Here is a 24,346-nt window from a genome sequence, read left to right on the forward strand (position 1 = left end):
ATCCCATGGGAGCCACCAAACAACCAGAAAACCACTGTCCGGGAAGCCTTGCACACACGGATGGTTCTTTGCCCTGACCCACAGCCCTCTCCCGCCAGTGGGCCCAGGGTGTTGACTGCCCTGGGCGGTCGTGGTAGAACAGCCCACAGTCCCACTCGTACTGCTCAGGAGACAATTACAGACGACTCTGCTGCCAGCGTGAGCGTCCCAAAAACTTCCCCTGCTCACCTCCTCTCTCCCCTGCCTCTTCCTTGGATGTGGCAATCATTTCTCTTTTTTGAGCCTCAGCCAAGTTCTGTTCCCGGCTCTGCTGGGTCCCTGTCCCAGCCTGTCCCGTCAGGCCCCATTGTGGGAAGAGCGAGGGCAGGCCTGATGCGGTGTCACTTCCCCGAGACACCCCCCCGTCATCCCCAGATGAGATGGCCACTTCCCACACCTCTGCACCCTGGCTGCAGCCCTCCTTAATCAGCTGCCTATCATGGTCCCTGCGCAGACGCCTCTTTTCCCTTCAAGGGTCAGGTCCTGGCGGGGCAGAGGCTGGACAGCAGCCTGCCTCCCCTCGCTGCCTGGCTTTCAGACTGGATTCAGACACTCGCACACTCCGGGGAACCGTGGGGACTAAATTCTCCCTCTGCCCCGCTACCTTGGCTCTGAGATGTTGTCACCTTACAATCAGAAATCTGCACTCCCAACGACAATGGAGGTTTATTTCAAGGGGAGGGAAGAAAGGGACGCTGACTATTTTAGAACGATGCTTTTCTTAACAAACTAAATTAAAAATGTTTTGCCTCGCTGCAGTCCGGCTGTGGTTTGTCACTCCGAGGGGGCAGTTTACACTTTACATTCGAACCATCTAGCAAAATCCTCCAGGGGAGGACAAAAGCGGGTGCTGGCTACACATATCCAAGATTTTGAGAGTCTCCAGGGCTGCCCTGCGGACCTCAGGGTCTGAGTCGAGCTGTAGCTCCTGGAGAGCTGAAGAGTGAGCACAGACAGGAGAGAATCAGGAACCAGCGAGGCTGGGCCCCCAAGCTGGTAGAAGCCCCCCACCCCCCAACCAGGCCTCCTGTGCAGTATGGGGCTCGTGCGGGCTGCAGAAAGGGAACCCCTGTGTTTGCAGCCAGATGACAGCAGGTGGAGCTGTGCCTGCACACACGTCCCCCATCCGAGCCTTTGGCTGCTTCTCCATCAGGGACAGAAAGATCACCCACAGAACCCAAGCGCCCCGTGGATGGGTCGAAGGAGTGAGGGTGGAAACATTTCTAAATATTTGTGATGGGGAGGCGGGCAGGAGGCACGGGGAACGAAAGGACTCCATGCCAAAATAGTTGTCTTCCTGGAAAGCCCTCTGCAGGCTCATGCAGCCTCTGTGCCCTGATTATACGAGGGAAGGGTCTGCTGGCTCTTCCCCAGGTGGCTTCTCTAAGCTCCAAATGAGGTTAGTGCACTCAGTATGATTGAGTCTCTATTACTTACAATTCCGTAATGCTGGAAAGTCCAGTTTTCTCAGATGGTGTGCAGACATCTGCTTCATAATAATTCCTAAAACGAGAGCCAGCAAAATGCTCATCACGCAAATACTGGGTCAGCAAGAGAGTCTGTTTTGTCTTTTGAGATAACTGTTTAGGACTCCGCTGAAGATGCTTAATAGAGAAGCAGGCAGGTGTGAAGCTAAGTGGGAGAGGACACAGAGAAGGGGACTTCCACCAGAGTCTGTCCCCTACCCTGCTCCCTGGCTCAGGTCTGGCCCTCAATGTCCCTCCCACATCAGGAGACATGCTCACCCACCTGCCAGGTTGCAGGCAGCAATTCTGATCCTTGGCAAGTTACTATTAATGTAGGTCATTGTTTCTAGTAAGAAGTTATAGAGCACAGCAGGCTTTTTCTGAGTCTGCAAAAGATGAAGGATGAACAGAACCAGGGAGGATGAGATCCTAGAGATCGTCTGCTCAGAGTGTGTTCCCATCTGTCTGATGTGCAAGGGCCTGCCCAGAGAAGGCAAGTACCCACCCCCGCCTCACACAGCAGACTAGCAGCTGGACCACATAAGGACCTTCTGTTACATTCGGTTACATTCTGTCTGGCCCAGAGAAGAGACAATATTGTCTACAAATGGAGCGGTTGTCCACTACAGTGGCTGCGGGCCACATATGGCCCTTGGGCACTTGAAATGTGACTAGTCTGAATTAAATATGAAGAGCGTCCTGCATTTTGATGACAGTAACTCAAAAGTGTAAAATATCACATTAATACTTTATACGTTGACTACATGTTGAAATGACAATGGTTTGGATCCACTGGGTTAAATAAAATCTATTATTCAATTTGGTTTCACCGCTTTCATTTTTCTTAACTTAGCTACCAGAAAACGTACGGATATGTGGCTTGCATTCTGCCTCTGTTGGACGGTGCTGGTCTTGACGTTTCATATCCGTGAGGGGAGCACAGGCTCACGGGACAGAAGTCTGCGGCAGCTGCGACCCTAAGCCCCAAGCCCCAGGGCGCCCAACCTCCAACAGTCCCATGGCCCTCAGCTTCCTCACCAGGATGGAGCACAGCGTTGTCTGGAAAACAGTCATCCCACCAGCCTCACTGCTGTCCCTCTGGCCGGAGCTGCTCTCCAGGGCCTTCCAGCCCCAGAAGTGCACACACTGAAACATGGTGGCCATACAGGCCTGGAGGGACACCGGGCAGAGGATGGAGGAAGGGTGTCAAGCAGACCAAGGGGACTCCCATGGTCTGGGGGTGGGGTGGTGGATGACAGGGCTGACGTTCCACCGATAGGCCAGTGGGCAGCCCCGGAAAAGCCTCAGGAAGCCACAGAAGGGTACCTGGGACTGGAGCCCTGCCACTCTACACAGTGGCTGGCGTGCATTTAGGGAAAAAGACCTGGAGGCAGATGCAGCCCACTTGCCTCCTCAGCCAGCACCTTCGTGCTCTCAGCAGCCCAGCCTGGGACCTGCCCCTCCAGGACACTGGGGTCAGGAGCCTGTCAGGGACCGGTAGCACCAGGGTGAGCTTTCTCAGCCCCAGACCCTCTCTGAGCACTGCAGCAACCAGGCCCCTGGCCTCTGGCCTCCAGCCTCCAGAGGGGATGGGCCACAGGAGGCTAGGACAGGAGACTGGGGGGCAGGGCGAGGCCGGGCTATCTATTCCCCGGGGACAGGAGTGGCAGCAGTGTGGCTGGGACCAGGCCACGTGGTCCCCCTGCTCCGGCCCCTCTTGGCTGTTCCTTCCTTAAACCTTCCAGTCCCCTTCCTAGGTGCACCTTCCTGGAAGCCCCCCACAGGACGGTTGCTGCGACAACTTACAACAGTGTGAGCCGGTGATGGCTTTGTGAGGAAAGCACCTCTGAGAGGTGACAGGAGGTGGCCCGCGTTATCAGCGTCCCGGAGGCAGAGCAGAAGTCGGGAGTGATGCCCTCCCCGACCTATGTGTGCCACCACCCCACCCTGCCCTGCGTGGACCCCCACAGGATTCTTGGGACCCCAGAACTGGAGGCCAAGGTGCTAGTTGAGCATGAGCGGCTGGGAACACCGCAGCTCACTGGGAGACAGAAGAACGACCCCTCAGCTCAGCCCCCTCCCCGCTCTTCCCCAGTCCACACAGGAAGGTGGGGAGAGAGAAGACAGAGGTCAGGGTCAGGAGCCTGCAGGGGTGAGGGGCGGCCATCAGACAGGCGGGAGCTGTGGGAGGAGGCTGAAGCGGCAGGGGAGCTGGGCCTCCATAGGGAGGAGAACCTCGGTGTGCAGGGCCAGGGCAGGCACCCCTCCCCTCACTGCCCCAGTAGCCCCAGCTCTGGCCTGCCCCTCAGGGAGCCACTGAGGAGGGATTTAAGGTGAGTTTTAAGCGTGTGTTTTAAGGGTGTGAGTCATCACAGGACAGCAAGCTGTAGAATCCACTGGAAGAGAAGGGAGATGAGGCAGAGGACGCTGGCAGGCAGCCACTGGAGAAGAAAGCTACGCCATGTGCCTCTACCAAGCGGAGACACCTCCGTAAGCTAGTCTACGGGTCATCTGAACGGCCCCCTCCCCAGCCTGGCATGAGGAAAGGGGTTGATGGAGAGAGGCAGGGGAGAGACCCCCTCGCACATTCTCCTTTGGGGGCCAGGGGTCCCCACGCTTTGGGACACAGAGAGGAGGGCGTGTCTGACCTGAGCTGCATCCAAGCAGGGGTCCTGGCAGTGCAGCATGAGGGTGATCCAAGCTTTCTTCACTTCCTCCTTGAAGAAGTGCTTCTTGGAAATCCTGACCACCTTCGCCAGCTTCCCGAACAGGACGAAGGCTTTCAAACGCAGCAGCTCGCTCTCCTGTGGCCGAGATGCACAAGCCAGTCCTAAAATTCGGGAAGCAAGAAGCCCAGCAAAGCCCCAGCCGCTCTCTGTGGACTCCTCCAGTCGCCTTGGCTCCTGCGAAGGCTTCTGGGCCATTCCACCAGGATGGAGGCTCGCCTGCAGGGCTCTCGGGACCGGGCGCCATTCTGAGGCCTGTGACCTAGTCTTGCCCAGAGGAGGGCTGTGTCAGATGTGAGGGCACACTGCCACCCAGCAGGGCCCAAAGAGCATCTGTAGGCTGCAAGGAATTCTGGGGAGAAGCTCACACCCTAACAGGAGGGGAAGAGTCCCATGAGTCCTAGAGCAAGGGTTTCTGGTGTCTTTCACGAGATCGAACCATCAGCTAATGGATGCATGGGCACAGGCAGACCTGCAGCCCCTTCTGTCCCACAGGAAAAGAAGGGCTCAGCTGTTGGTTGAGGAGGCATTTGGGGAACCCCCCCCCTCACCCGGAGGGCCAGGGGCTAGCTAGGTGATCGTCTAGACTCACGTTGTCAAAGAACGCCCTGCACTGCTCACAGATGATGCCGAACAAGGACCCCAGGTCCCCCTCTCGGAGCTCAGCCAGGATCTTGGCCAGGGCCTCCATGCCCTCGGAGGCCACACTGGAGTTCACGGGCTCCCGCAGGGAGTCCAGACATTTCTCCAGCAAAAGCTTCCGGTACTGCCTCACCTGGGGGAGGGGTGGGGATGGCGAGGAGCTTCAGTCCCCACCTGGTCCACCAACCCCGGACCCTCAGCCCACCAGGCCCTGCACTCAGGGCCCCTGGGCTCGGGGTCGGGAGCAGCACCTTCTTGGGGGCACCAAGGGCCATGTTGCCAAGGGCACGCAGCGAGAGCACCCTCAGAGCCTCGTCCTCCTGGTCTGTGCCCTTCTCTAGCATCAACACTGTGGGCTTCAGCAGCTTCTCCTGATACAGAACCGGGTCACTCATGAACTAGAAAAGAGAACTTTGTGACCGCTGTGCCCCTTGTGGGCCCCTTTCTCAGCCGCAAGACAGGACGTGGGACTAGATCCAATGCACAGAGGGGTGTCTGTGAAAAGGAGAGGACCCGGAGCCCTAGCTGGCCAGGACCAACCCTCGGCTCCTCCTGCCTGCCAGCAGAGGCCCCTGGCCAGTCGCTTAGTACCCCTCTGAGCCTCAGCCTCCCCACCCTCAAGAAGGGGTGACACCAGAGCCTGCCTCACAGGGCTGTGGCAAGGCTCCCTAAGGAAATATGTGGGGAAAGCCTCAGAAGCGTGACCTATAGGAATATGTTTGTTCAGCTGACCTGACAGAGCAGCTCTCACAAGCAGGAGCCTGGGCCCCTGGGTCCCAGCAGCAGCACGAACTTCACTCCTCGGGGACCCAGAGAGTCATAGCCAGCCCAGCATTCAAGGTGTCAGGACCTCAGGCCAAGGGGGAGGTCTCTGGCATGCGTGTGTATGTGTGTGTGCATGCATGTGCACAAGTATGCACATTTTAAATAAACCTAAAGAAAACTAAACACCAAAGTGGTGACCCCAAAATGGGAGGTTTACTCTCTAGCCCTTTACAGAAAATGTTTGCCGACACCATACTAGGAGGATGTTGGCTCCTAAGCTCTATTGGGAATTATGCAGCCAACACAAGTTCTCCTGAAAGTTTTCTGGCCAATTCCCTCAGGACCCTGTAAGAGCCTCAGTTGCTCCGGAGGGCCGCTGGGCCCCAGGGACCGTCACCCCGCTTCCTGGCTTTCCTGCCTGGCAAAGCCTCGTCAGCCCCTCAAGCCCTTCCTATAAGACCTTCCCCAGCACCATTGACCCCAGCAAGAGCCAAGGTGCCCTCCTCTGGGCCCCTGGGTGATGCCGGCACTCAGCCCAGCACGCCTCTCTTCGCTGTGCACCCCAGGTCTCGGGACCCCTTTCCCCACAGTGCCCACCCTGATTCACCCATGTCCCTGGCGGGGGTTGGACAGTCACCTGCCCCTTGTCTCAGATGCCCCTCAGAGCCTGGGCTCCTTTCCCTGAGAGGAGCCAGGGTAGGGAGTTGGGGGAAAGCAGCAGCCCCCACCTCAGCTCGCCCAGCCCTCCACGCCCCGACCCTCACCTCCACACAGACCGCCGTGCTGCTGACGCGACAGCTGAGGACATCCGAGTGCATGCCTCCGAGCACCAGCTCCGCCAGCCGCTGCCTGTACCCCTCCACGCTCCGCATGCACCCCCTGCAGGGGGAATGCAGCCAAGGGGCGGGGAGGTCCTCTCAGCCACTGCCCTGCACAGCTGTTCTGGGGGTGCACACCCAGGGATACATCCTTTAACCTCTCCGAGCCTCCCCTCCTCGCCAGGGGAGGTTTGGTCGGGGTGTCGCTGGAGTACCCACTTTTCATGATTTTTTTATACAAAGGGACCAGAATGAGGGCCACTCAGGAGTGACCAGGCCCCAGGAAGTAGCTCTCGCTCTGGCCCAGCTTGGAAGCCCCGTGTGGCCTTGGGGGAGCTCTACCCTGCCTCTGACCTCACGTCTCCTGTCTTGGAGCAAAGATTCCTTCGCCCTACATGCTGCCATCCCAGAGTCTGGAACATGGGTCAACTTGGCAATCCCTCAGAAGCCAGGCATTCCGCCGTGATCTAGACCTTCCAGCAAGAAGACGGTGGCCCTGTGAGTCCCGTGGCCCAGGCCTGGGAGGCCAAGTGCCCACCTGGCCAGCAGGCCCACGCCTTGCAGGAACGTGGAGCTGCTCTGCAGGAGGGCCCACACTCCCTGCTCTTCCAGGCTGTGGACCAGCTGCTCACTGCTGAGTCTTCTGAACAACAGCTGCATGCACTTGATCGTGATCCTGGAAGAAGGTGGGATGCTAGCCCAACGAAGCTGCCCCATGGAGGGCAAACACTGCACCCAGGTCAGAGGAACAGGGGTCTCCGCGCCTACTGGGCCCAGCTCAAGGGGCTAAGGGCGATTACGTGAGAGAGTGGGTCTGCAAACAATGAAAACCACACTGTGCTGGGCTCATGGGAGGGAGGGTTGTAAGATCTGTTTCCAGAAACTTCTCTCCACCAGGAGAAGACTACAAGGCCTCTTGGTGGAGGTGACTCTTGGGATCCTTGACTTCAAGAGGCAACGTCCAGCTCAGGCCCTCTGCCCTGCACCCCACGCCCCCTTCCCCCGAGAGTACCTGTGCAGGTTGATCTCTTCAGGCAGCGTCCCCGCGTGGACCAGTCTCCACGTCTTCAGGACAGGCGATGCAGCCTCTGGTCCCTGGCTGCTGCTGAGCTGCAGCAGGAGGGTGTAGACAAGGTCTGGGAAGAGATCCAGGAGCTTGTCGTCCACATCCGTCTTCTGGATCAGGAGGTGGATGGCACACAGGGTCTGCAGGGAGAAGGGCGAGGTGTCAGGGCTCCTCCTCGGAGCCCCCCAGGGGCACTGGGGCCTGCCCCTGTGACTCACCATCAGCGGATCCACTGCGGCCAGGCGCCAGATGTCCGCCTTGGACGTGGGGTTGGCCCTGGGGGTGAACCTCGCCTGCAGCCGGCCCATCAGCCCATGGAGCATCGTCCGGGAGAAGGGCACGTTCTCAGCCACAGCCAGCCACACCTCTGTCAGGTGGCTAACCAAAGACAGGAGACAAGGACTGTGGGACCCAGTCTTGGGTCCTGGCAGGTAAGAGCCTCTTTGGCCCCCCAGGCAGCCCTCTGCATAGGGGTTAGACTCTGGTGCCTGAACCTCAGGGAGGCGGAGGTCATGGCCCAGGTCTGTGACTCCACGCTCAGTTCCCTTCCTCTGCCCCGGCACCCTCGGACCCTGCGGCCCCACTGCTAGGTGACCTCAGAGGTCCACACCCCGCCTCCTATGTGATGCCTTCATATATACATCCAGCAATAGCTGCCAAGTACCCAGTTCGTCCCGCTGGTCCTAAGCAACACACCCTTGAGGAAGGTGCTTTCAGCTCCATGGCCCACAGAAGAGGAAGGGGGGCCTGCAGAGGTTAGGGGCCAGAGGGCAGATTGAAGTGGCACCCCCATCCCCAAGCCCAGGCCCATGGCTCTGCTGAGAAGGGACAGTCCGCGGGACAGTGACCTCATGAGCCCCACGTGCATAGGTACAGGGGAGTGGGGGGCTGGGGGATCTGAAGGGCCAAAGACCCAAGTCCACCGAGATCAAATCGAGCAAGGACAGGTGTATCCAGCCTCTGCGAATCCACCAAATCAAATGCACAAGGGCGGGGAGGAGAGTTTGTTGGGGGAGACACGCGGGGGGCACCTGCTGGCGGGAACCGAATGGAAGGCGGGCCTGTGAGCTCACCAGCAACCACTTCTCATAAGGAAGCCATCGGGGGGTAAGGAAACAAGAAAGCAGGGCCTCAGCCTGCAACAGCAAGAAACAACCACGGGAGCCTGGGGAAGCCAAGGTCCCAGGTCCACCGTCCCCAGGGCCCTGGCCACAGACCCCCCCACCACAGATGCTGTCAGGTGAGGACAGGGCTTGCTCTGAGCCCCCAAGCTCAGGTCAATGTGTTACACAGTGGGAGCTAACCAATGCAGTGACAGCCAGCACCACCCGGCCACCAAGACCACCAGCCTGATGGAGGCCACGCAGCACTCTGTCCCCCACCCCGGCACCACTCTGAAAGCCACTAACCCCCCCAAATCAAGCAATCCACACTGTCCTCCCTTCTGATGAGAAAGCAGAGCCAGGCCTGCATTTCACACGGGGCAGCTCTCGAGGTTCCTGCCTCTCTGCTCGTGTCACAGCACACTGAGTGAGGTCTGCCACCTCTCCCCCCACCAACAGTCTCAAGGCTTTTCCTTTGCTCTGCAGCCTCAGCTGACCTGGGGACAGCTGCCCACCCCTCTCTGTGCCCTCCCCAGGGAGTCCTGGCACCATCCCAAACACACTCCCCCAGGCCGGTGAGGTCCCGCCAACTGCCTGTGTGACATGGTGACAGAGACCCAGGGACTCAGCAGTCTGCAGATCACCCCAAGAAGCAGGGGGTGGGGCGGGGTGCTTTAACGGGAGGCCACCTGAGGGGCACCTGGACTTCCCCTCTCAGGGCCGCATGTGGAAGGGAAGAGGGACAGAGTAGAGCTCGTCCAGAGGCCTGCTCAGGCCTTGGTGACCACGTCCTTGGTGTATCCTGAGGAAGCCCAAACTTGGAGGGGGCCCAGAGATCTGTCCTCTGCAGGGAATGGAAGGGCTGCTGTGGATAGAGTCCTGAGGGGATGACTGGGACATGTGAGAAGCCACAGAATCTGACTCCAACTCCAGAGGACGGAAGGAAATGTGATGCTGGGCCTCCTGGTCCATGGTTCCCCGAGGCTGTACACCCCCAACAGGAGCTGCAGGGAGGGGGTCAGGCCCAGCCCCGGTTTGCTCCCGGCACTGCTCGAGGGTCCCGTCCTCCAGAACATATCCGTGGTGGTGAGGTGGGCCTGGTCTGGGGTGCGAAGGGGACTGTGGCTCCCTGGACAGGACACCCACCTCTCCATGGGCAGGGGCTGCCTCAGGAGCGCCGTGAGGACGGTCTCCTGGTGGTAGTGCGCCAGCAGGAGGGTGCCCTCGATGAGGGGGCGCCGCACCTCCAGGTGATCCACCACAGGCAGCTGGACCAAGACGGCGCCCAGGATCTCGGCCACCTGGGGAGGGGCGGACATCACCGGCACAGCCTAGACGCCCACGGCCCGCTGCCCTTGCACCCTGCACACCCCACCTCTGGGGACTCTTGCCCAACTGGGTGATGGCAAGGCCAGACCCCCAGCGTATCCTTTGGTCTCCTTCCAGATTTGATCAGGTTTTCTGTGTGGGAGGCAGTACGCTCTAGGAAAATGGCCATGGGCCTCTAGTCCACTGTCCACTTACTAACTGGGCCACCTCCCACATGTTTCTTTCTCCTTTTAGAACTCCACTTCCTCTTCCAAACAAGCAAGGGTTTAGGAAGCCCGGCTCAGCAAGCGTTCTGAGCCCTTGCTTGTCCCTTTAGCCTGGGTACACTGGACAGCGCCATGCCCTAAGTGGCCCAGCCACGCATGGCTCTGTCACCTTGTCCTCCAGCTCCTTGGCCCGCATCTGGAGGAAGGTGCCTATCCAGGTGACGGAGGCTTTATCGTGCTGCAGGTCCATGGCCCCGATGTTCTCACAGAGCTTCTGGATGAGTGAGACCACCTCATCGCAGTTAAATTGCATGCAAGCCACCTAGGACCAGAGCAGACCACTGCTGGGATCCAGCTCTTTGCCCCAACCCGTCACCGCTGACGTCCTCCGCTCTTCTGCCTGACACCACGTCCCAGCCCAGGCCTCCACTGTCTCTCAGACCACTGCAGGGGCTTCCTCCCCGCATCCTTGCCCAGTATCTCACCAGCCCAATCGCTAACCTTCTCGGGATGTCACTCCTCTACCTCAAAGATTCAGAGCTCAGCTTGGCTTTCCAAGGCTTCTGGCATGTGCCCCCAAACTCTCCTGCACCTCTCTCCCCTGGCACCGCTCACCCCACTGAACCCTGCTCAGGAAGTTCCCCCCAAACGTTCCCCATCCTGTCTCTACTGCCCTGCAGCCCTCACTCGGGGTGTGCCCTGAGCCCCAATGCCCTGAAACATCCTCCCACCGCCCATAAGCTCCCTGCTTCAGAAAGCTCTCTCTGCCCCCTACCCTGAGGCAGAAGTCACTCAGCCCCTCTGCCGAGTTTGGGTGGCTCTGGGCATTCAGCCCTTAGTGTGCCTGTGTGTAATATCTGTGCGAGGCTCTGTGTTTAATTCCCTCTGGGCCCCTCCTCCCCCAGAGGTAGGCGGGGCCTATTAAGTACCTACTATATGCCAGGTACCACGGTAGGGATCTTTCATACTGTAGGTCATTTAGGTACAGAGGGCATGAGTTGGACCAAAATCCACAGGGACTGTGACCTCCGGAGGAAGAGGAAGGCTGCCTGGCCAGAATGAGCAAAGTCCCATGTCCCAGAGATGGTCCAGGCGCCAGAGTCCAGCCCAGGAGCCCACCCCACCTTCCCAGCTCATCACCTTGGCGATCCTAGAAGACGCACTGAAAATCTTCTCCACATCCAAGCTCTGGAGATCCTCCTTACATTTTGCAAGCTCCAGCTCCTTGGAAGGGCCCCATGAGGAGCAGGTCTGGCTTGCTGTTGGGAATATAATTTTAGACACGATCAGAAGGACAAAGGGCCCATCCACAGGCCACATCAGGGTGGCCTCCTGGCCCAGCCCACAGGGCTACCTGGCTCCACAGGCCTGAACCACACTTCAGTTTCTGGACATTCCTTCCCTTCTTGTCTTTGCTCTCATCATCCTTTCCCTCCAAACCACCTCTACACACAGTTCAGATGCCTGCTTTCCAGGAAGCCACCGGCCACCAAGCCAGAGGCGAAGTCTCCCCCTTTGAAGGTTACCATCCTGCATTCACCTCTCAACTCATCTCTGGCCACTTCTGCTGTGTCCTTGGTATCTGGGAGCTGATCTTTTCCCAGTGAGGTCTCTTAGTACACAGGACATGCCCTCCGTGAGTTATGCCAAACCAGTGAGCCTCTCCTTCTAGAAACTTCCATGGTTTCTGAGCGAGCTCTGCACCCTCTCCACCATCTCTACTGGTCACCCTTGTTTGTCTACACAGAGAGGCCAGGGTCCCCCCAGGATAGTCCCATGGCTGACACCCCTGCTGTCAGACCTCCCCCTCAACCTCAATGTCCTGATGTCTCACCCTCCCCATACCATGAAGATCCAGCAGACTGGCCAGGACACTCATGGAGGCCATGCGGGTTCTTCTGTGGGAGTCACAGGTACAAGGGGCGATGAGTCCAACCAGCGTGCCAAACTGCCCCAGCTTCAGGGGGATCTGAGGGACAGGAGACTTCAAGGCTCACACCCTGTGTCCACTCACACACACCTGGTGCTGCCCAGGGGCAGCGTCACTGGCAGCCAGAGAGTGTGAGCCCTGCTGGAAAACACCCCACTGGGGCCCCTGGAGGCTCAGCAGCCAGAATCTGGGGAGTCTGGCTCAGGACTTGGCCCTCTGGCTGCAGGCCCAGGTTCCGTATCAGCACACTTGCCTTGTTCCTGTAACTGAGCCCTGGGTTCAAATCTGGCCTCCCCCACTCACTAGCTCTGTGACCCTGGCAGGGTTCTGAGCCTCACACCCTCATGCTCCTCGTCTGTAAAGGGGAGAAAATCACAGTGCTTCCTCTTCCAGGAGATGTGGAGACTCATTCCAGAGAATCCAGACGATGCCTTCAGCACAGTGTTTGGCCCCAAACCTAACATGAGTCTAGGGCCTGGCCTCGCTTTGTGGGGCTCAGGCCTCCACCTGAATGGTGCCCCCAGACCACCAGGGGTGCACCTCATCTTGTTCTCACCATGCACCAATCCCCTGACCCGAGGCCATCCCCAGACCCCAGGCCCCATGCCCCAGGGGCCCCATCCTCCCCCCTGCCATCCCTGAAAGCCAAGCCATCAAAGAGCATGAGGCCAACAAAGATACCAAGAGATGTCTCATTGAGCCAGGTCAGAGAGTTAATCAACAAAAACAACTCATTGCTTTTCCAAGTTTTGTGATGTTTATGGCACTTGCCAAGCTTTGTAGAACTTGTAATTTCATAGTGATTTACTGAGTAGATAGTCAATTTCGTAACCAATGGGATATTCATAAGTGTGTGTTCTTCTTCTTAAACAGGGCCCTCACTGCTGAATGAGCCTCAGGCCCCACCAGACTTGGATCCATGATGAGCCATGGCCCACCCCTCTCTTGCAGCCCAAAGCTCAGGGCTAGCTCCTCACGGGGCCTCCTCTGCCATTCCCAAATGAGACAGCCTCTTTCCAAGGGATTCTTCAGGGAGCAGAGCTTGATTTCAGAAATGTTCCCTCTTCTCATAAATAGAGACAGGAACTTTTTGGTGGGTGCCAGAGCCACAGGCTGGGGGATCAGGGGCTCAGGGACTCACACAGACACCGATGCTTTGCACGTAGATCTGCATGAGATGAAGATGGAGGTTCATGGCCTTCTCCCGCTCCCCTTCTTTCTCCGACAAGATCCACTTTTCCAGAAGCTATGGGTAGAGCCCAGAACACAGAAGGGATGATTAAAACCCCAAGGCCAGCCTTTCCTGGCCAACTATTGGCCGCCTGATCTCTCCATTCAAAGTCTGACTTTCAGGGGTGTTGGGTGGCTCTGGCCACTTCTGGTTCTCTTTCCAGGCACCCTCATGAGGGACATGAGGCTGTGGGCAGAAAGGGTATCCCCACTATCCTCACCAAGATGGCACCTGGCTGCTGTCTTTGGCCCCACTCCAAATGTTTGCCTGCAGGTCAAAGTCCAAGAGCATAGCCTGCCTTGCACTCCAGGGCCTAGATGTTCATGTGCACAGTAACAGAGCTTAACAACACATGAAGCAAAACTACTACAACTGAAGAAGAAAGAAACGTCCACAGTGAGAGTCAGAGATTTCAGTACCTCTTTTTTAGAAACTCACGGAAGAAGAAGACAGAAAATCAGGAAGGAGAGGAGAGGAAAAATTTGAACAGCACTATCAACCAACTTGGCCTGATATTTATGAACACTCCATCCAACACAGTACACACATGCACACAGAACACTCTCCAAGATAGACCATACTGTGCAACCAAGTCTGGGTTGATTTAAAAGGATTCAGATTATACAAAGTGTGTCCTCAGACCACACTGGGTTTAAATTGAGAATCAAAAACAGGAAGATCTCTGGAAAATCTTCAACTATTGGGAAGTTCTAAACAGCCCATGGGTTGAAGAAGAAATCAGAAGAGAAAGTGAAATGTATTTTGAATGGAAACAAAAGGAGAATACAATATATGAATATTTGTAGGATACAGCAGCAAAAAACAATCAGTAAACTCATACTATCTGCTCCTGATCACAAGACTTATTGTAATGTTACAGTAATCAAGACGGGATGACACTGGTGTAAAGATAGACAAATACATCAATGAAACAGAAAAGATGACAGCAATAGACCCACAAGTACATGGTCAGTTGATTTTTGACAGACTCAAGGATAATTCAATGAAGAAAAGTCTTTCCAACAAATGGTACTGGTACAACTGGTTGTCTGTACATAAACAAACAAAGAAACAAACTTTGATCCATACCTCACACCACATACAAAACTTAACTCAAAATATATCCTAGACTTTCTTGTGAAACCTGAAACTACAACTTCCTAAAAAAGAACCTTTGTGACCTTAGGTTAGGCACAGATTTCTTAGAACGTCAAAACTATGATCCATAAAAGAAAACAAATGGTAAATTAGACTTTGTCAACATTTTAAAACTTCTGTTCTTCAAAAGACATGTGAAATCAATGGAAACACAAGTCACAGACTGGGGGGAAATATTTGTAAATCACGTATCTGTCAAGGACTTGTGTTCAGAATACATAAAACCTCTGAAAACTCAATAATAAGAAAGCAAATGGCCCAATTAAAAAGCAACTAGCCATACCTTTCAAAAATGCCAAGATTATGGAAAATAAAAGAAGACTGGGGAATTGTCCAGATCTAAGGAGATTAAAGAGACGTGGAAGTAAATGCACTGTGTAACCCAGCTTAGATCCTGGATTGGGGAAAGTCACTATAAAGGATATTACTGGGACAATTCATGAAATTTGAATATTAGCCAGAGATTAGAATATAGCATTGTATCAACATTACAATTCCTGATTTCATCATTGTACTGTTGTTATACACGAAGGTGAGGTGTTCTTGTTCTTGATGTCTGCAACTAACTCTCCATGCTTCAAGAAGTGTGTGTGTGTAAAATAAGAAAGAGAAGGGAAGAGGATGAGAGGAAAAGAAAATGGAACAAACTATTAAGAACTGTGACCCTGGATGAAGGGTATATAGGAGTTCTTTGTACTATTCTTGCAACTTTATAGTATATCTGAAATTTTACCAAAATAAAATTACTGAAGCAATCTTAACACATACCCCTGTTTTCCACAGACTCTGGACCTCATGCCAGCTCTCTGAGAGGGGTGGCCATCCCTAGTTCCCGGCCCTCTACCGAGGAACTCACGTGTACCATCTCCTGCAGCCCCTTGGGGTCCAGCTGCCTCTGCATAAGACCCTCCATCAGCTGCTCCAAGGCATGCTTCGCATTCGCATACAGGGTCTATGGCCAAGAGAGGGGAGCACCGGGCAGCAATGAGGGGGTGTGCACAGCCACCCACCACGACTCTGCAAAGATCCATGCCCGGGTTGAGAAGTATGAGGTGGTCTGAAAATCACCCTTTTACTTCTGCTCAGACTGGGTCATTGATACCTATAGTCTTATGTGACATATGAGACAACCTCTGAAGAAGAACCCATTTTACAAAGGAGGAAACTGAACCCCCAGAGTCTAGTTCTTCTGACTCCTCATCCAGGACCAGGACCTTAAGGCCGAGATGGCTACCTGTCCACAAAAGGTCTGTCCTCCTTCTCCACATTATTGCTGGGAAACAGCCATACAGTCAGGAACTACATTTCCCAGCACCCCTTCCATCTAGGCATACCATGTGACTAAGTCCTGGCCAATGAAAGGTGGGCAGCATGACTCATAAATCCTCCATATTCTTTCTCTTCCTCTCCAGAGTGGATATCAGTACCCACAAGGGACCTTGAGCCATGCGCTGAAGATAGTCAGGCTTCTGTCAGCCTGGTTCCCCCAAAGCAGCAGCTCCATCTCCACCCCCACTGCCAACTGGAATTTACTTGAGTGAGAAATAAACTTTCTTCTTGTTAGATCATGGAGATTTTAGGGTTTAGCTGTTACAGCAGCTAACATTACCTTACACTAACTAATAAGGCCCACTGCACTTTGCTGCCTTTAACCACTCACAGTTGGTTCAGGATGGTGGGCTCTCAGCACTGCCCGAGTTATCATAAACTTTTAAGTCCTAACCCAGAAAATGAGGTGGCTCAGAGGGACATACCTGAATGGACTCATTATCCTCTGCTGGGGGTTGGAGAGAAATTACCGAATGAATACTGATATCCATCAGCTCATTGCTTTCCTCTGTGGAGTAGAATGGCTTCAGGTTGCTAAGGAAAGCAGTGACAAGAGGAGAGGTCAGAGGGGAGTTGAGACCATGCCACCCCACTGCACACACAGTCCAGGGTGCAGAGGCCTGTCACAGAACGAGGGAGAGGCTAGCCTCCCTGGTTGGGGGTGCAGGCATGCATCCTTCCCCAGGGGCCCTGGGTCCACCCAGCCACCAGAATCCAGTGACTGTGTTTGTGATTGATGGGGAGACCCAGAGGCCCAAGGCTAGCTCTCCGACTTGATGCCTGCTCTGAGCCTGTCCTTCTCCTGCTCAGAAACATTTCCTTGCTCCTCCCTGGCCATAACCACAGACTCCACCTCCCAAGCTGGCCCTGGCCCAAGGGTTTTCAAGTGATAACTGCACCAGCCGGACCAGAACCACCTTGGAGCTTCTTAGAAATGCAAACTCTCTGGCCCTACATCAGAGCTACTGAATCAAGAATTCTGAATGGAGCCCAGCCATCTGAGCTTCAGTGAACTTTCAGGGGTGGTAGCTGGCTGCTTGAAGCATGCCAACTCGTTCTTCTCCTATCCTGTCATCAATAGTTCTCAAGCCTAGGTGCATACTAGGGTCACCTACAGAAGCTCCGAGGTGCCCAAGGGCCACATCCGGGGTCCAGGGATCCTTACTGAAAGGTCTGGGGTGGAGTCAGGGTATTGGTATTTTTCACGGGTCCCCAGTTAGCTCTGTTGTGCCTCCAGGATTGGGAGCCACCTTTCCACTTAACTTTAAACTCCTGCCCTGCAAGGAGGTGTTGTATTTTGCCCAGCCGGGAGCTTCCAGCTCCTACACAAACCCTGCTATTTTGTGGCAGATGTCAGCATGTTCTGATCACCCCTGTCATATTGACAAAATTGTATCTTGTCAGTAGCCCCCCTTTTTTCTGGTCTTAGATTTTTGTTCTTTTTATTCACCCAAAACCACTCAGCTCTGACCTGTAATTCCTTCTGTATACACTCGCCTTACCTCTGAGGTCCCACAGAGATGTTCATGAAATTTACTTAAAATCTGTCTATGTGCTGACTCTTAAGGGCACCAGCTGGGAGGAAGGGTGGGGGGACCACAACAGATATTTCTGCTATGAGCCTAAATAATGCATCTGCCCCTACAGGTGCAGAATTCCCAGAGACCACCCAACCCGTTCAAATACTAATGCTACGCAACTTCTTCCCCCTTCTCTGCGAGTGGAGGGACCACTCCAGGAAGGCAAACCTGGGATATTATATCACTTCGTATTAACTATATCAGCACTGTATCAATCAATAAATTCCGTGACTCTGCCCGACCCAACTAAAAGGATGCCATCTCCCTGCTATCCTATTGAGTGTCATTATGCGATTTCTTGCTCAAAATACCCCCTAATGGACTGAAGAACAGCCAGTCACCTCCCAACCAGGAAAAGAGGCCAACTTGAACTACTGCTGAGAATTAGGGAAAAGACCTGGTGGAAGCAGACCCCATGTCCTAGGGCGGCCCACTGCCCTAAGTGCTGCCCCCAAAGCCCCTGCTACAGAGGCAGAGAGGCCAAGTAGGGGCGACCCTCCCCCCTCAAGGAACACTGAGGGGTGGTCTCAGTCTTTGGCCCCACCCTCCGAGACACCTGGGGCCAGAACAGGGGCCCAGCTCACCTCAGGTGTGAGAGGGCCTCCATTGCCATGGTCCGCACAGGAGACACCAGGCTGTCGGTGGGCTCTGCCTTGATGGTGGCCTGCCGGGCACAGCAGGGCGGTGAATGAAACGTCCGGAGCCCGCTGGTGAGGACAGTGAGCGTGGGGGCAGCGGCACCCCCCAGGCTGGTGCCCGGGGCCTGGCACTGTATGGGGTGCAGACACCCCCTACAATGTTCTCCCTTTTAAAGGATCACCTGGCTGTTAGCATTTTAGGGGAGGCAGCAAAATCTGGTATGGGAAGGAGTGGGGCTCCAGACAGGCCTGGGGGCTTCTCACTCGGGCCTGCCGCCTCCTTGGGCAGGCCCAAGGAGGGGCCTTGGGCAAAGGGCTTCCCCTGCCTGAGCCATCATGTGTAAAACCAGGCCTGTTTCATGTGGCTGCCTGGTGTGAAGTGGCACATGGACAGCTTCTGGCCCAGAACAGGAGCAGGAGGCTCCTCCTCTCCTCGGGGCCTCCTGTTCCACCCACACCTCGCTTCCCTCGGGGTTGGCTTCCGACGCAGGAGTGCACTTTCTAGGAGCCGCAACCTTGGAAGGGGGTGGCGAGGTCTGGGGCTGAAGGGCAATGGCTGCCTGTACCTCCATCGCCTCCACCAAGGCTTCTAGCCCTCAGGCAGCTGACATTTTCTAGAACTCACTGAAGCTCTGTGCAAAAAGAGCTTTAAGACCTGCCTGCAGCCAAACCTGCCCCCTAGGACTCTCCTGTGGAGAAACACAGGGGCCACAGAGGGGCAGACCCAGGGGACCTCTGTCCCCCAGCCCTGAACCAGCCACCTTCGGGCACCACCGGATTCCTGGCCATCACACCCTTTGTCAGAGAGACAAATGTCACACTCAGAACCCTACAGGTGGATCGAAGCAGAATCGAGACAGGGAGGGGCTTCAGGAACGTTGCAGCCCCCTTGTCCCTCAGATGCCCCGAGGAGCTCTGAAAACCTCTGACCAAGGAGAAGCCGGCCAGCAGTTAGACCCCAAAACCGCCCAAGACCAAGGAAGCCCCCTACCCAGCTTACAATTATGATGCCAGTAAGAGTCATCTTCTGGGCAAATTGAAAGTCCTTCAGGTCCTTGATATTTTTGATGGCAGTGGTGACCTGCACCACACTCTTCATGAAGGCCATTTTGAGACAGATGTCCTGTTCCCAGACCAAGAAGAGGAAAAGGTTGGAGCAGGCTGTGAGTGAGCCCAAAGACCCCAAGCCACAGCCCTCATGGGGGAGGACCCTCCCTCCACGCCGAAGAAGAGGCATCCGGAGATGTCATCCAGAGAGGCATCCAGAGACATCTGAACAATGGCAGGCCTATTCTGTCCTTCAGCTCCCTTAACCAAGCTTCTGCCATACGGCCAGGAGGCCAGCCAGGGGCCGGACAAGGCACAGCACTCTGGTGCCCTCTGAAAACACCACCTCCCTCCAGCCCCCCGACACTTGTGCCGAAGGACAGCCATGCCCATCCGTGGGCACCTTCCCCGGCCATGGACACCGAGCCCTGTGTGTTGCCACAGAGACAGAAGAAGTTGAGATAAAATTGTTTCTGCTTTTACAACATGGATGAGCTTTGAAGACATTATGCTAAATGAAACAAGCCCGTCACAAAAAGGCAAATACTGCGTGAGCACAGTTCCATGAGATTCCTGGAGTGCTGAACTTCTAGAGACAGGGAGTGTGGCTTGCCAGGGGCCGGGGAGGGCGCCATGAGCGTATGGTCAACAGGTGCGGGGTTTCCATTCCAACAAGATGAAGAGCTCTGCAGACAGCTGCTGGGGACAGTCCCACAGCAACGTGAATGTCCTTAATGCCGCAGAAGCACGCACTTAAAAATGATTACCATGGCAGATTTTATGGTATGCGTATCTGATCACAGTTTTAAAAACAATAACGAAACAATTTTTGCTTTATTCTGTGTTTCTGCCTCCTTGACCTTCCAAGAAAGCAGCAAGTCCCTCTGCCTCCCTGAGGACATTCCCACCTCTTGTCCCTTGTTAAAGGGCTTGGGTCAGAAGTCAGGATGGGAGGGGGCAGAGGGAGTGAGCAAGGCTGGGAAGAGGGGGTGCCTATCCTGTGACTTCTGGAACCCAACTCACCTGCCCAACACTGCGGGGGAAGGCTGTCCCCCACTTCCCCCCACACCAGAGAATAGCACGTGTGAGGCAATGGGCTTCCCAAAAGCTGGGAGTCGGGTGGGACTCCTGGCTGTCTGCTGGGTGGGCGCAGGGTGCTCAGATAGCGAAGCAGGTGACTCTGCCGGCCTGGCTCAGATGTGGGGGTGTGGCACGTGGGGCTACCTGGCAGCTGCTGGAGTAGTGATGAATGATCTTAGCAGTGATGGGGTTGTCCACGTGGGTGAGGAGCATCTGGGGGTGACAGTACGAGGCCACGCAGCTGTACATCACCATGAGGGCACCCTTCACTGTCTCCCGCCTCCAGGGGTGGTCCTTCTGCAAGCCCAGTGAAAAGAGGAAGAACCACTAGATATGCATGAGGGAAGGAGGGGGTTCTGCTCAACTTGCCCTTCTGAGAGGGAGCAGGGCCGCCCTGGCTGCACGTGGACAGTCTCTGGTCATGTGGCCAAAGGAGCGGTAGAGTCAGCAGAAAGTACTTCAACCAATGGCTTTCCGGGTGCCTGAAATGTTCATTCATTTACTCATTCATTCGACGTACCTTTATTGAGCACCTACTATTTGCCAGGCACTGGGGACGCAGTGGGGAACCACTCACACCAGGGCCCACCCCCACAGAGGCTCAGTCCAGCAAGATGCCAGCAGCACCCATTCACTGGGAGCAGGTAGTTTGTGGGGACACGGCTAAACAGAGGCCACCTGTACACTCCTTCATAGCTTCACCTGCCAGGCTCCTGCTCTGGGCCACAGGCTCTTGTGATATCAGGAATCCAGTGGGAACAAGCCTGGGATGAGGTGTTGTAGGGCCACCAAACCCATCATGGAGGGTGGACAGGGGTGCCCAGGCCCCGCCAGGCCTTGATTAGAAATCCACCTCTTGGGTCCTGCTTTGCGGAGAAGCTGGGACAAAAGTCTGAGACACCCCTGAGTCTCTCCATCCAAACTTCCAGACCCCCCAGGGCAAGGGTTCTAGGTCAAGGCCAAAGCCTGAGGCATCGATGAGAGCCTGGGGCTCTGTGTCCTGTGGCAGAGAGGGGCAGCCTCCAGAGGCCGGCCCACGGCTTCCCCGCTGGCCAGCGGCATGTCCTCAGACAAGCTGCAGCGTCCTCTCCTAAAGACCATGGGCCTGACAGCCCCTCCACCCCAGTACCACTGATGCACTGAGGCCGAGCTCCCCGCATGAGCAAAGAGCCCACCGAGCTCTACCTGAGCAGCTTCTTCAGCTCCACTGGGGCTGCGTGAGGCCTGGGACCCTGCATCCCCTCCAGCACCCAGGGGGGCCCCGGCCGCTGCTCTGAGGAGCCCACGTCAAGCTCGCCTTTGTAGTGTCTGGGTCCTGAAGAGGCCCACACTGTGTTCTTTAGATTATCCAAGAGCTTTGTGGGAGGGGGCCCCCGGGTGATTCTGAGGGCACTTTGCTCTTAAGATCCAGCAAGGACCTCGGCTGAGTGCTGAAGGCACTGGTCTATGAGGCCCCCAGAGACCGGACTGGGGAGCGAGCGTGACTTACCCGCCAAGCACCGATCTGCCAAGACTGCTCCGACTCCTGGATCCTCTCCTCGAAGTCATGGAGCACGTTCAGCACCGTCTTCACCTGGCCACGGGCACACAGGCCAAAGCACAGAATCACACCCTGCAGGGAGACCCAGCCAGCTGGAGTGATGGCGGGGGGCCGGGGCCACAGGAGGACCCTCCCCCCACCCCGCACGTATGTATACACATGGCACACACACCAGTAGACACACAGGCACGTGTACACTCACACACACTCAAGCATGCCTTGGCCCATAACCCCTAGGGTCAGAGGAGTCTGCCGCACAGGAAGGGGCTGCAGGGCCCCCTCACCTCCCGGTCAAAGTCATTGCCATAGTCTGTCTTGTACAATAGCTCCAGCAGCAGCACCTCCACCTTGTCGGCCTCCAGGCCCGTGGCCAGCGTGAAGCCCAGGGCCCGATACAGAAAGCCCTGGAGAGACAAGGGACAAAGGGAGTCTCAGCCTCTCGGCTCTGCCCACCAGGGGTCCCCTCCATGGGGGGCCCCCTACCCGATATTCTATTTTTTTTTTTAATATTTTATTTATTTGACAGAGAGAAATCACAACTAGGCAGAGAGGCAGGCAGAGAGAGAGGAGGAAGCAGGCTCCCCGCAGAGCAGAGAGCCCCATGTGGGGCTCGGACCCAGGACCCTGAGATCATGACCTGAGCTGAAGGCAGAGGCTTTAACCCACTGAGCCACCCAGGTGCCCCCCGACACTCTAGATTGTCTGTTTCAATGTGCAGATACCTATGCATTTCGTAGAGTCTTTGAAATAAACATTCAGGTGTTCTGGAGGGTTTTATATTATACACAAGCGTTTGTGAGGGTGTGGCACCTGGGGTTACCTGGCAGCTGCTGGAGTAGCGATGAATGATCTTAGCGGCGTGCTATAAACATGAGCATATCCTAAACACTGGGAGCCAAATTTCCTTCCTATAGAGGTGGAATGAGTTTCCCCTCACACTAACAAATCCAAGAGCACCTGGGGAAGAGCCGTGCTGAGGGCCCTTGCACATTCTCGCCATCCGGTCTCTCAATCTCTGCCTGTGTTCTTTGCCCGCTTCCCATTGGCTTATTCTTCCTGTTTTCCCTTTTGCTCGTAAGAGCCTCGTGTGTGTATTTGGAAAAACCACAAGAACAAACATGTCTTGTTTCACTTAACCCACATAGCACCTCCAGACGGTAGATACGGTTGCTGTTCTGGGAGATGGAAACACAAGTGGGAGGTGGTAGAACCGGGATTTTTAAATCAAACATGGTCTGGGGCCTGGTGTGGTGCCTCAGTGGGTTGAGCATCTGACTCTCAGTTTCAGCTCAGGTTCTGGTTTCGGGGTCATGAGATCGAGCCCCACATTGGGCTCTGAGCTCAAGCACAGAGTCTGCCTGAGGATTCTCCCCCTCCCTCTGCCCTCCACCTGCTCCCTCAAAATTAATCAACCAATAGAGTCTTCAAAAAAAAAACAATAATAATCACGCATCGTCCCAGGCTCCTTTCTTAAGGATCACGTACCAGAAGCCTCAACCAGCAGATCACTCTATTGCTGTATTTCTCCCAAGGGTCTCCGTTCCTTTTTTATTTTGCTTACTTCAACTTCTTTTGTCACACAGAAAACATTCATTTTCACAGAGGAAAGCTGTCTTTCTTGTCCCTTGTCTTTCTTGGTTTCCTTTATGTATATGAAGGCCTACTCTGTGTCAAGATTAAAAGCTATTTGTTGATGCACTCTGGTCATTCACAGTTTTCTTTCATTTGGTACACTTCAATCTTTGATCCGTCCCGAGAGAGTAAATCCCTCCTTCTCGAGCTTTATTGTCAATATGTTCTGAGCCATTCTCTTCTACTCGCTCATTCAGGTGAACTTGGAAATAATCTAGTCGAATTCCATAAAATTGTCCAATGTCCACAAAACCTCCTTTTGGGGACATGACAGGGAGTACCTTGTACGGCAGGTTAATTTGAACAACGTGGATGCCTTTCCAACATGGAGACTTCCCATCCAAGAGCAAAAGATGTGTCAATGTCATCCCGTTTCTCTCATCGTTCCGGCACCTCCTTGTCATTTCATGCTCCTACGCTGGTTCCACATACGTCACTTCGTCAATAATGCATTCAATTACATGTTTACGTTGTGTCGCTACTTGGAATGGGATCTGTCTTCACTATATCATATTTTTGTTTTATTTGTTTCTGGGAAAGAGAATGATTTCTGCGTATCAGTTTTGGGAGAAGACTGGCTCTGACAACGGGGGCTGCAATTCTGGAAGCTACTGGGGGCCACCTTGCTCCTACAGGGAGGTGCCGGCTGAGCAATGAAGAGACAAGAGGGTCCTGGTGAAGTTCCCTGAGCCACTGTATCCAACTGTGCCTTCTTGAGTTTTCTAAGCCAGTAAAATCCTGCTTACTGATTTACTTTCCCTAAGAGAGGTGAACGATGGCAATACGGTTGAATCTAAGCATTTGCTTATTAAATACTATATACTTTTTCTTTTTTCTTTTCTTTTTTTTAAAGATTTTATTTATTTATTTGACAGAAAGAGAGAGAGATCACAAGTAGGCAGAGAGGCAGGCAGAGAGAGAGGGGGAAGCAGGCTCCCTGCTGAGCAGAGAGCCCAATGCGGGGCTCGATCCCAGGACCCCAAGATCATGACCTGAGCCGAAGGCAGACGCTTAACCCACA

At 55.0% G+C, this 24,346-nt stretch overlaps 1 protein-coding gene across 1 annotated transcript in view; it reads right to left on the minus strand.

Annotated features, from left to right (window-relative positions):
• Positions 1–853: 853 nt before the first annotated feature.
• Positions 854–24,346, minus strand: part of MROH2A (maestro heat like repeat family member 2A) — a gene marked incomplete at both ends in the record, with an annotated part of 44,788 nt that continues 21,295 nt past the window's right edge. The window contains 23 exons of the mRNA XM_080799423.1: positions 854–975; positions 1,477–1,542; positions 1,789–1,891; positions 2,544–2,675; positions 4,154–4,309; positions 4,824–5,006; positions 5,125–5,271; positions 6,403–6,517; positions 6,995–7,132; positions 7,469–7,662; positions 7,741–7,900; positions 9,772–9,926; positions 10,330–10,482; positions 11,301–11,419; positions 12,006–12,129; positions 13,232–13,336; positions 15,336–15,431; positions 16,234–16,342; positions 17,973–18,052; positions 19,027–19,149; positions 20,298–20,450; positions 21,643–21,765; positions 21,978–22,097. Of these exons, the coding sequence (XP_080655549.1) occupies positions 854–975; positions 1,477–1,542; positions 1,789–1,891; positions 2,544–2,675; positions 4,154–4,309; positions 4,824–5,006; positions 5,125–5,271; positions 6,403–6,517; positions 6,995–7,132; positions 7,469–7,662; positions 7,741–7,900; positions 9,772–9,926; positions 10,330–10,482; positions 11,301–11,419; positions 12,006–12,129; positions 13,232–13,336; positions 15,336–15,431; positions 16,234–16,342; positions 17,973–18,052; positions 19,027–19,149; positions 20,298–20,450; positions 21,643–21,765; positions 21,978–22,097 (2,976 nt within the window). The remainder of the gene's footprint in view (positions 976–1,476; positions 1,543–1,788; positions 1,892–2,543; positions 2,676–4,153; positions 4,310–4,823; positions 5,007–5,124; positions 5,272–6,402; positions 6,518–6,994; positions 7,133–7,468; positions 7,663–7,740; positions 7,901–9,771; positions 9,927–10,329; positions 10,483–11,300; positions 11,420–12,005; positions 12,130–13,231; positions 13,337–15,335; positions 15,432–16,233; positions 16,343–17,972; positions 18,053–19,026; positions 19,150–20,297; positions 20,451–21,642; positions 21,766–21,977; positions 22,098–24,346) is intronic.

The sequence above is a fragment of the Martes martes genome (assembly GCF_963455335.1).
Source record: "Martes martes genome assembly, chromosome: 3".
Classification (NCBI taxonomy): Eukaryota; Metazoa; Chordata; class Mammalia; order Carnivora; family Mustelidae; genus Martes; species Martes martes.